The following is a 12,412-nucleotide window of genomic DNA, read 5'->3' as shown; positions in this document are numbered from 1 at the left end:
CATCCGAAGAAGTGGGCTGTAGCCCGCGAAAGCTTATGCTCTAATAAATGTGTTAGTCTCTAAGGTGCCACAAGTACTCCTGTTCTTTTTTTAAATTAGAGTGAATAAATAAAGACTCGGCACACCACTTCTGAAAGGTTACCGACCCCTGGACTAGAGACTAATCAGTAGCATTACATGACATCCATGCCAACAACCTACTGTGAGCCATTAGGACTGCCTTCAACTCTGAGCACATATGAAAACATGTCAGGGCACTTCAGTTTTCATGAATATCCTATACAGTAACCCTTAATTATACATATATTTTTAAAAAGAAAACCTAGACATCATAGCAGCCCATATGCCTCAGCTCAGTTATACCGAATAGCTGTTTTCATATGGCATTTCAGTATTTCAGGAAGAAAAACACTTTGAATATTTAAGTCATTATACTGAGCATGCATTTGCTGACACATTAAGGTAACTACTGTGGAAGTAGAGCAAGGCCTGACACTACAATATGGTTATTACACCACACCTTACAAAGAACAAAGTAATCCACACACTATTTTTCTCAGTGAAGTAATGCAAAGCTTCATGTCCCTCCTCAGTCTTGCCACTACTGACATGAAAGCCTTTTCTGTAGCTACCTGGTAAGTGGAACAGGCTTTACTTCTCAAATCTCACCTGAAAACCTCCCTTGTTTATGCCCTCCTAATTCCTCTGTTTAACTAAAGCATTCTGGGAGGCATAGCTTCCATGAAAAACATACAAAGAGTAAAGTTTCCCTATAAACAGTTTATGTAACATCATCTTCTGGTTTTGTTGCTCTTCTTCAAACTGAACTGGAGTTCCCAAGTTATAAATTGTCACAGTATGTTGCATCTGACCACTGGCTCTTGAAGCAGATTACATTCACCACATTTGAACCAGAGACAGTGCAAATACAGAGCACAGATCTGTATATCTTGGACTATTGCCAGTTTAGTCTCATTACTCCACTAAGCCATTTTGGAGATGAACCAAGTCTGGAAATTTTAAGGAGCCAAATAACTGCTTTTGGGGACAGAACAATTTACATGTAACATCACTAACGATCAGCTGAGAGAGTTGAAAATATTCATCTTCATTTTAGAAAGGTTAGCTGTTTTGAGAACAGGCTTAGCAAATCTAGAAGTTGAGATTCAATAAAATCACCTGGGATACTCTTACATAGTAGAAGCTCTTCTCACTGCAGCAAAGCTCATGGTTTTACTGCCCCTCACACAGTTTTAATGGAGGGAGGAATCGCATGTTCCCCATACCTATATTTGTAACCATCAGAGCAACAGCAGCTCTTTCTTAGTTCCACACTGCTATTCTAACTGGTGACCCAGGGATGCACTGGGGGCAGAAATCTGGGCAGGAGCCGGCCTAGCTGTGGATGTGACAGCAATATAATTAGTCTCTCCTTACTCTCCATGCCCACAGCACCAGATCATACCAGTGGCCCAGCAGAATGAAACTGACAAAGATAACGCCACTTCTGCTGTTACCACTGGGAAACGAGCTATGAGCAGGAGCACAGGTTACATAAGTATAGGGACAAACAGAGAAGGTAGAAAGGGAAGGGAAGAAAATAGAAGGGGGCTTAGCAGCAAATCAGAGTTTAGGACCAAACACAGATCCTCATCCCCTGGGGTAAAACAGCCTTGCACTCAGTCCCTAGAAGGAAAGGCGTGATTACTATAATTCTTTTGGAAACTCATCTGTGATCTCCAATCCTCTAGCAATCGGAGGGTCTCTACAAGGTGTGTGGGTGAGGATAGATATTAAGTACTAAAAGGGAATCCAGGAAGACCTCTGAATAAAAAGGTGAGAGAAATTCCAAACCAAGGCAAAGACAAAAACCCATAAGACACTAGTGAAAGAAAGGGAATCGGAATGTGTAATTTTAGGGGGAGGGTTATATCTGAGTTTTTCCAATGTCCAACCCAATGGTAGTTAGTAGAAAAAAAAAATCAAACTTCTCCCCAGTAACTTTTTATGATCTCGTTCTTGGGGGAGGGGGAGGGGGAAGGGGGACGGACACACACACACACACTGAATGGTCTCAAGGGAGCCTGGAAATAATTACTTTGGGCTTCTAAAGGGGGTGGGGAATATAATGAAGGTGAAGAGGCAGGCATATGCTTTAGGTAGTTATTCACCTAATAGGAAAAGACTCCTAAAAGATGGAGATATCGCTGGGTACCATCTGAATCACAAAAGCAAAATGTTGAGTTTGGGAAAGAACTCTGTGTTGCTTCTGTGGCCCACATTTCTGCACTGAAGATTATTATTACAGTAATTGCAGTACCAGTGGTGTTACCGTAGTGCCTCGGGGACCTAGTCATAAACCAAGCCCCGCAGTGCTAGGCACACTACAAAACCGATCCTGACAAAATAGTACCTAATGCCTCGCTTATAGTCTCTCCAGTGCTGGTGATTCCATAACCTCCCCATGAAGCTTATTCCATAGCCCCAATAATTATAATAATCCATGAACTGTTTCCTAATTAACTTTAGTTTATCCTGCTGCTATTTAAAGAGTCACTGACACCTGCAATATACACCACAAAACAGGTGAAACAACATTCCCTGGGTTGACTGATAGTCTAGAGCAGTGTTTCTTAACTTTTTTTTTATATCAGGGACCGGCCTGCTGCCTTCCTAAACTGTGTCAGGGAGATCTCAGGGACTGGCGCCAGTCCATGGACCGTTTTTTGAGAAACACTGGTCTAGAAAAGTCTACGTACTGCTAGCATCTGAGTCCTCCCCCAACATCACCATGTGAGCAGACCTATTTTCAGCAGTATCTGATCTCTCATCAGATCATGTGTTTTTGTGGTATTTTCTCTAGTTTTTAAAGGGTTTACTTTACTTCTTTACAGGAAACTTTCGTTGAGTGTTTATATGTGGCTTTTATACGCTGGCCACCAGGTTTTTAATAGTTGCTCTGTTAATATATTTGGGAGCAGTAATGCACTATAATATTTGCAGTTCTACGTGGGCAGATTTGTTTAACCATTTCAGACATGATGAGCAGGTGTGTTGTATCTGTCTGTTCTATATGCATAAAGACTGGGTTATATTTGCAAAAACCCCTCTTCCCACAACACAAACAAAACTAGAGGAATTAAGTTCAGGCCATGCAACACACTAGTAAAAGCTGCACCACAGCAGCAGGCTACGCAGTGCACATTTTAAATATCACCACCCCCAAGTTCTTCTACATCTGTATATAGTACACCACAGAGACAATACCTCAGATACCTCCATAGACCTCTCCAGTGTGGAGAGCAGTGAAACATAAGGGGCAGCACAGAATGAGGGGCTGTTGCTCTCTGGATCCCATTAATTCTTTCTCTCCTTATTAGCTAATGAAAATTAGGCCTTGTCTACACTGCCACTACACTCCCATCATTGGGGTGTTTGTTTGTTTTTTTAACAGTGCTGGGAAAGCTCTCTCCCAGCGCTGGTGCCGCGACTACACAGCCACATTAAAGCGCAGCCGTGGCAGCGCTTTAACGTTGCTAGTGAAGACATACCCATAGCCACTGTCCTCTTTACATCACATTTTACAAATTTAGACACTGTTCTATCACTGGGTCTTCTCTCAAAACCGATCATGCCCTCAGCCTTTCCTCAGGTCTCTCTGCCAAACCTTCTAGTGTTCTAGATCAGGGGCAGGCAAACTTTTTGGCATGAGGGCAGCATCAGTTTCCAAAATTGTATGGAGGGCCAGTTAGCAGAGGCTGTGCCTCCCCAAACAGCCAGGCGTGGCCCGGCCCCGCCCACTATCCAACCACTCCTGCTTCTCGCCCCCTGATGGCCCACCCGGGACTCCTGCCCCATCCAACCTCCCCGTTCCTTGTCCCCAGAAACCCCGCCCCTGACTGCCCTCTTCCACTCCATCCAACCCCTCCTCTCATTCCTGACTGCCCCCCACAGGGACCCATGCCCCATTCAATCACCCCTTCTCTCTGACTGCCCCCAGAACCCCTGCCCCTCACTGCCCCCCACCGCCCCATCCAACCCCTCCTCTCATTCCTGACTGCCCCCCGGGGACTCCTGCCCCATCCAACCCCCCTGTTCCCTATCCCCTGACAGCCCCCGGAACCCCTGCCCCTGACTGCCCCCCACCACCCCATCCAACCCCTCCTCTCATTCCTGACTGCCCCCTGGGGACCCCTGCCCCCATTCAACCCCCCCTGTTCCCTGCCGTCTGACCACCTCGACCCCTCTCCATACCTCTGGCCCCTGACCACCACCCCAAAATCCCCTGCCCTCTATTCAACCCCCCGCTCCCTTACTGTGCTGCCTGGAGCACTGGTGGCTGGCGGCGCTACAGCCGTGCCGCCCAGAGCACCAGGACAGGCAGCCGTGCCACCCGGCTGGAGCCAGCCACGCCACCGCACAGCACAGAGCACCAGGTCAGGCCCCAACTCTGCAGCTGCGCTGCCCCAGGAGCTCACAGCCCCGCCGCCCAGAGCATTGCACCGGCAGCGGAGCGAGCTGAGGCTGCAGGGGAGGGGGAACAGCAGGGGAGGGGCTGGGGGCTAGACTCAGGGGCCGGACAGGAAGGTCCCGCGGGCTGGATGTGGCCTGCAGGCCATAGTTTGCCCACCTCTGTTCTAGATGCTCTCCTATCTTGCTCCAGTTTGATTTTTCAAAGCATGGCACCCCAAACTTAACACAGTGGGCGTTCCCAGTAGTTTGGCAGAGGCTTTTTTCCAACTGACATAGTATACTATAATTTATAACTCTTCAAAGGAGTCCTACCATAAGAACATAATAATGGTCATACTGGGTCAGACCAAAGGTCCTTCTAGCCCAGTATCCAGTCTTCCGACAGTGGCCAATGCCAGGTGCCCCAGAGGGAATGAACAGAACAGGTAATGATCAAGTGATCCATCCTCTATCGCCCACTCCCAGCTTCTAGCAAACAGAGGCTAGGGACACCATCCCTGCCCATCTAGTTCTTTTTTGAACCCTGTTATAGTCTTGGCCTTCACAACATCCTCTGGCAAAGAGTTTCATGGGTTGACTGTGTTGTGTAAAGAAATACTTCCTTTTGTTTGTTTTAAACCTGGTGCCTATTAATTTAAACCTGCTTCTACTAACCTTCTGCAACTAATGAGGATGTTTTCTAGATGACCACCTGCTGCCACAATTTCTCTGTACAAGCTCTAGCCTTTCAGAACACACTGTACAACTATTCAAGTTTGCTGTAAAAGCAAATTTAAGCTTTTTCTTCACATGAGTTGCCTGTATATGAATAGTTTTATTACTACACAGGTTTGAGTTGTCACTATACTTTCAGGAGAAGCTGGTGCGAAAGCACAAATACAAATTGAGCAAAAAGAATTGGGAATACAATACTTCACAGTTCTTCAGTATTCCTGGCAGCCTTCTGAAGTGTTTGGTAAACCTCTGTCCTTGAGAGACTTGAGACAGAAGAGACTGGGGGTGGGAAGACAGGAACGTGAAAAACATTTTTCAGAAAAACTCAACACAATGGATTTGTGTGCGCATATGTGCAGGGGAGGCAATTGGATTTTGAGCTGTTTTATCTACCATGGAAGTGTTTACATGATCATATGCTTGAAAAGATTTTTCATACTAGAAATATTAGCATCTAGTTTCAAGTGTAAATGAAATTTTTAACTATTTTAAACAAATTAAAAGGTCAATGATGAGACCACTGAGGTCTTTGTTATGCCTATTAGAAAATAAAAAATTGCCTTGAAGCTTAGAGAGGAAAGGAGGCTGGGCGCAGTCCTTGAATGGCTAATGGGTGGGATCAAATGATAAGGGAGGGGTGGAGCTGTGAAACATTACAGGGGCTTGGTTTGCTAAATTCCATAAATTTCTGGAAGGTGGGAAAGTCATTCAATAACATGGTTCAGTAGAAAGCTGGCTAGCTCAACTTATTTTTCCAGTCTTCACAGTGCTGAATTCACTGGGTGCCTGGTTTCTCAGTCCAACTAGTAAATTTGAAAGCTGCTGATCAATACTGCAAAAAGGCAATTACCAAACATCAGGTGTAAGACTGTATCTTTCTTCACTTTCAGCGCAATGAGTAAGATGAAGACACTAGAAGGGGAGGGCTCGGAGATACTACAGAGAATTCTTTCCCAGGTGTCTGTCTGGTAGGTCTTGCCCATATACTCAGGGTACAACTGATCACCATATTTGGGGTCAAGAAGGAATTTCCCCCAGGTCAGATTGGCAGAGACCTGGGGTTTTTCACCTTCCTCTGCAGCATGGAGCACGGATCACTTTCAGGTTTAAACTAGTGTAAATGGTGGATTCTCTGTCACTTCAAGTGTTTAAATCATGATTTGAAGACTTCAGTAACTCAGCCAAAGGTTAGGGGTCTAATACAGGAGTGGGTGGATAAGGTTCTGTGGTCTGCAGTGTGGCAGTCAGACTAGAAGATCATGATAGCCCCTTATGACCTGAGTCTAAGAAGCAGGAACAAGCAATTGAATGGACTGAAGTAATGAAATCAACAATTCTTCTGAAGTAAAATGTATACTATTGCCAAGAGTTGTTAAATAGCAAGTTAGGAAGGATTTTTAGTTGCTCTCAAAAGCTTTGACTACAGTGGGAATGTTTTCCTGAAATTCCCTAATTAAGTTATTACCAGTTCAGCTAAATTAATGAGTGCTAATGTAGATTCAACAAGTACTAGCACCCATATGGGGGACAAAATGCATTCCTACTTAAGGTTATTGATTCCTCATCTGAAAAGAAAGCAAAAACATATTGTGTGAATTTGCTGAAAATGCCATCCCAAAATACAGAGAAAGTATGACAAGAAGGTCTTTTTGCCACTTGCTCATACTGAGCAATTAAAATGAGATGAGAGTTTAGCAGGTGTAATTATCCTAAATTTCTGATGTATGAGTGTTCAGTACACTTAAACATTGCTGAAAAAGTAGTACACATATCAGTCCTTAAATCACACTGGAGAAGTTCAAATATTCTTCCAAACCACCCATCAGAATAGGGAAACATGGTCTAGATTAAATCACTACAATAGAGTGCATAACTGACTGAAAAACTGTACTTGAAGAGTAGTTATCAATGGTTCACTATCAAACTGGGAGTACGTATCTAGCAGAATCCCAGACAGAATCTGTCCAGGATCCAGTGTTATTCAATATTTTCATTAATGATTTGGATAATGGAGCAAAGAGTACACTTATAAAATATGCAAATGACACCAAGCTGGGAGGGGTTGCAAACACTTTAGAGGACAGGATTAGAATTCACAGTGACCTTGACAAATTGGAGAATTGGTCTGAAATCAACGAGATGAAATTCAATAAAGACAAGTGCAAAGTACTTCACTCTGGAAGAACAAAAATCAAATGCACAAATACAATTGGGGACTACCGGGGTAGGCAGTAGTAGTGTTGAAAAAGATCTGGGGGTTACATGAGCCAACAATGTAATGCAGTGATGAAAAAGGCTAATCTCATTCTGGAGTGTTGTATATAAGATACAGAAAGTAACTGTTCCACTCTACTCAGTGCCGCTGAGACCTCAGCTGGAGTACTGTGTCCAGTTTAGGGTAGGTGCCACAATAAGACAAACTGGAGAGAGTACAGAGGAGAGCAACAAAAATGATAAAAGCTTTAGAAAACCTGACCTGTGAGGAAAGGTTAAAAATAGGCACGTTTAGTCTGGAGAAAAGAAGACTGAGGGAGACCTCATAACAGTCTTCAGATATGGTAAGGGCCGTCATAAAGAGGACAGAGATTAATTCTTCTCCATGTCCACTAAAAGTAGGACAAAAAAAGTAATGGGCTTAATCTGCAGCAAGGGAAACTTAGGTTGGATATTAGGAAAAACTTTCTAACTATAAGGATAGTTAAGCTCTGAAAGAAGCTTCTAAAGGAGGTTGTGGAATCCCATCATTGGAAGTTTTTAAGAACAAGTTAAACAAACACCTGCCAGGGCTGGTCTAGGTTCACTTGGTCCTACCCCAGTGCAGGGGGCTGGATTTGATGACCTCCCAGGGTCCGTTCCAGCCCTACACTTCTATGATCAGTCTCATGGTAGGTGGATAGAGTGAGCATAAAAAGGATTTAACTACCCTGTTTCCAGTAACTCAGCAGAACTCTCAGGAAAATCCAGTCTACATCTGCTACCAACTGCCCTAATTATGCTGTGTTCTTGTGTGTGCTTTTCATTTCTTTAAACGATGTACCTCTATGTTTATGCTTATGAAGTGAAACAAAGTGCACGTTTTACATTTCACAGATTAACCTTGACTACTGCTTAGAAACAGCCAGTACACACCATATGCAGAACTAGCACCTCTCTGAAGTTACCGTCTTGTTCTCCAGAATATCAGTTTCTGTTTAAAAAGAAAAGGTAAATCTCTAGTAGTTATGGTTGCAAAGAAAACCTCAGAAATGTGAACCAAGTATAACCAGTACAGCTCTCCATGTGAATTTGCAGAAAGCCTGGAACTATCGCTCTCAGAAGTGTGAACTGCCCCATTCCTCTCAATAAGGCTTTAGTGATAATTTATATATTTTAACCATTTTATTTTTCATGTTAGAAAGGAGAGTGAGGATCACAGACCTGCACAATTGACTGAGTGGCTTCTCATTTTGGTGCCACCAGTGGATGACAATTGGGAGATATCACCACTTATTTCTAACTCAGTCAAGAAGAAACCATGTCAAAGTATCCTAGAAGAGTCCATGGGAATGAATATTCAAGCCCCACTGAGGGGGAGCAGAAATCAACAGAGCCTAGCAGCACACACAATTGTATCTTGAACATCTGCACAATCTATAGTGAACACTGCCTCATTTTGGCGACTCGTGGGCAGCCCTTATTTTGTGGGCGGAGTTTGAAAGAGTACCTCCACCTTTTTTCTCCTGCAATCAGTAGTGTAGCTAGCGGGGTGCAGGGGAAGCAGCCACTTCCCCTCAGCACATTTCCCAAAAGCGGTGCCTGCCGGGTCGGCGCTGGGGGCAGCATGGCCAGAGGAGCAATGGGGGGGAGGGGGCGCGCGAAGGGGACCCGCTCCTCGGCCATCATGCCCCACGCTCAGCGCGGCCCCAACATCGCCGCAGCCACCTCCTGCAGCGGCTCAGGGCTCGGTGGCCAAGCGCTCCCCGCCCCTTGCTAATGCGCCATGGAGCGAGGCTCAGCCAGCGACTCACGAGCCGGAGCTGGGATCTGCCCGCGGCGCAGGGCCGGGATAGGCTGGGGACAGGCAGCGGCGCAGGACGGAAGGTGAGCGGCGGGGGTCTGGTGCCTTGCACTGGGGGATCTGGGCGAGGGGCTCCCCGGGGCCAGGGCCACAGAGCAGGGGCGCAGGCCGAGCTGTCTGGACGGGGGGCACTGGCGCGGCACAGGAGCCTGGGGCAGGAGGGACAGGACCCCATGGGTGGGGCCGGGCGGCGCAGCCCGGCGGGGGACACCTGCAGAGCGGGCTGGGCAGGAGAGATTCTCCTGGGACCGCGGGGGGACGGGGGTATCCACACCCCCGGGAAGCCCGCAGGAGTCCTGAGCCGGGCCCCGGGGTTAATCGGGGGGGGGGGGAGGGGAATGGGAGGAGCCAAGGGGGGCGTGGCCAGAGGAGGGGCCAAGGGGGGCGCCTTTTTTGTTTGCTCCCCCAACACTTAGAACCTGGCTACGCCACTGCCTGCAATCTGACCCCTGACCCTGCATGGACCAGTCTCACACCCCTATCTTTGTAGTACTCGAGGGGACTTTCCTCTCTGCACTGGGACTTTTTCAGCTCTACAACACCTTTGTCTTTCAGTGCATCAGTGTGTGCAACTGGGTTTAAAGTGAAACACACAAAAACAAAAGAGCCATGTTGTCTATATGCTGCTTTGAACAGGGCTCTGGTATCTACCTATCAGTATAACATGGCTTTGCTAGACACTTCATGGTGCTACCATTCCTTATTCATTTTACCTGGGAGTGTTCAGTACTGAAACCAAAATGTATCATGACAGCAGCACCTCAAAAAACCATCCAGCTTGCACTCTCATTCAGCAAGATTTCCAAGCTCCTTTCCTTCCCAGTCATTGTTCATAGCCCCATGACACTCAGCAGAGAGAGACAAAGGAGGTTAAATATCCTGAACTAGTGCCAGTGTTCAAGTTCACTAAGCAGAGAAAAATTAGGCTGTCATGTGAAGATGATGGTTCAAAGTAAAATGCATTTTCTGGTCCTAATCTAATGCCAAGAGGACATTTGTGCACATCACAAAACTACCATATTTCAGCACAATGTATTACAAACAACATTCTCTGTTCACGAAGGACCCTAGGCTTGGAAAAGCAGCAAGAGCTGTAGTTCAGGATAGAGGTGCAGAGCTGTGGAGAGTGCAGTAATAGAAAAGCAGGTGAGGTCACACAGGTCAGAATTAATGGGGATTGACAGAGCTATGGAGGGACACAGGACAAAGAGAAAGGGTCATTATGTAAGCAAGGTTGAACTAGCTCTGCTATCATTATGCCTGGCTCTACTCAGTATAATCGGTATCTGAGTTCTGAGGTAAAGTCAACTGAGACAAGTGATTTAATACAATTGTTCAATAAAATGGTTTAATACAAATGCGTGTCAGCTCAGACAAAAAGTTAGCAGCTACCACTATTTGGAAATCAGTTTCTGAAGGCTGGTACTGTATATTAGGCTTTCTCCAGCCAGAAGGGGATAATTGTCAGTAGGGCAGGAATATAATCAACCTTGGGGCAGAACTGACACACTACTGGTTCAGTCACTCCTTGCAATAAGATCTCTGTACTTGCCTGCTCAACAGCTACTGCTGAAAGTTGCTATAGGCACTAGAAGAATAAAGTGAAATACAGAAGAGTGAACATGAAAATGGACTCCTGTACACAAGTGGGTAGGGGGGAAGCCTACACACAACTTCATTAGAGCGTTTGTTGTGATAAGAATCTTTATGTAGCAGTTTATTCAGTTAAACACAACTGGGAGCCTGTGACTAATTATTTCCATTGAAGTATGCACCTTGCTTATTGCAACATAGGTTTTGGTTTTTTCCCTCCAGATTCCCAACAGCAGCTTTGGCAAATGTGGTCTGAGACAGAAGAGCACTACAGAAAACCTGCACTAACAATCTCCTCCAATAGGAAACCATCATTGCATCCAAGTTTCTAGCACAATTTTGTGCAACCTCTACTCACAAGCTATCCCTACTAGGAAACTGATTTTGGCTCATGCCTTGGGTGGTTCCAACATGTCTGTTTCCCCATCCCCACGTAGCCCAAAAGTTTCACTCAAACTCCCAGAACATCCCAGTGAAACTCAGTGCTCTCACCTTTCATTTTGACAGTGGGGGAATTGGGTCCAGCTGATTGCTTCCTCCATCCTCTCCAGTTCTGGCAAAGGCTCTCCGCCTCAGAGATGAAGGAACAAAGGGAGTCTTCCTCAAAGCGGTCAGAGTCTTCAAACGAAAACCTTTCCCCGTCCTCCCACTCTGCAAACATGAGTTCCATCACATCCAATAGACACGAGGAAGGAAAGGGACAGACCTGATCACTCAGACAGACGGATGAACGTGACTCCAGGACAACTTTTATCGATAATTAAAAGTCCAGCTCCATTCAGGTCCCCATACTACAACACCAGGGAAAAAACAGAGCAACAGCTGTCTCAAGCGGGGAGATCAGGAAAGTGACATAAAATAAGGGAAACTCGTAAAAATCCCAAAGATACCAAGTTCTTTAAAAAGCTTAAAAACTTTTATGTCCACAAAACATACTTAAACCCTAGGACTTGGTTAGTCCGCTGAATGATGCTTCCAGCCGTGACACAGGCGTGTGTCTGACAGACACAGGAAAGTCTGAAGGTTTCAGCTGCAAGTGACCTGGTGAGTCTGATGGGGGAAAAGGGGGTTGTTTGTTTCTTTTAAGTTTCACTATAGATTCAGGTCTCCCTGAGGTTGTGCTTTTCTCTCACTACAAGTGGGGGAAAAAAATTTGCTTTCTCCCCGTCACAAAAAAAGGTAGTAGGGGACTGGAGGTGAGACACTTCCTGTGTTTGAATGGATGTAAAACCTCCCCTGTTCTCGTGAGGGGTCGGGATGGGGGGTGGTCCTCACGCACTGCCTGGGAGGCAGGGGGCGCGTCGCGGGTGAAACAGCCCCAGGTGTAGGAGGAAGGGAAAAGCAGCGCCCTGGGCAAGGGAAGGTTGGAGGGCTCTGGGGAGTAGCGGTGCCCGGGTCAGTGTCCCAGGGTTTGGTGCCCCGGGAAGGAAAGGAGCTGTGTCGCTGGGGTCGGTCCCTGGGGTGGAGGAAGGAAAGCAGTGGTACCCGTGGTCAGTGCCCAGGGGGGTGGGGGGAGCGGTGGCCCCAGGGGTCAGTGCCCGGGGAGGGGGGCTGCCCAGGAGGTGCTGGATGGGT

The 12,412-nt window shown here is 46.3% G+C and overlaps 1 protein-coding gene across 1 annotated transcript in view; it reads right to left on the bottom strand.

Annotated features, from left to right (window-relative positions):
• ZSWIM8 (zinc finger SWIM-type containing 8) overlaps positions 1-12,158 on the bottom strand; it is a 129,522-nt gene extending 117,364 nt beyond the window's left edge. Inside the window, exon 1 of the mRNA XM_024218757.3 lies at positions 11,330-12,158. Within this exon, the coding sequence (XP_024074525.1) occupies positions 11,330-11,507 (178 nt within the window). The 5' untranslated portion in view covers positions 11,508-12,158. The remainder of the gene's footprint in view (positions 1-11,329) is intronic.
• Positions 12,159-12,412: the final 254 nt, after the last annotated feature.

Source organism: Terrapene carolina, unplaced genomic scaffold, assembly GCF_002925995.2.
Source record: "Terrapene carolina triunguis isolate 2854851 unplaced genomic scaffold, T_m_triunguis-2.0 Scaffold310, whole genome shotgun sequence".
Taxonomy (NCBI): domain Eukaryota; kingdom Metazoa; phylum Chordata; order Testudines; family Emydidae; genus Terrapene; species Terrapene triunguis.
This window is presented reverse-complemented; position numbering and strand designations above follow the sequence as displayed.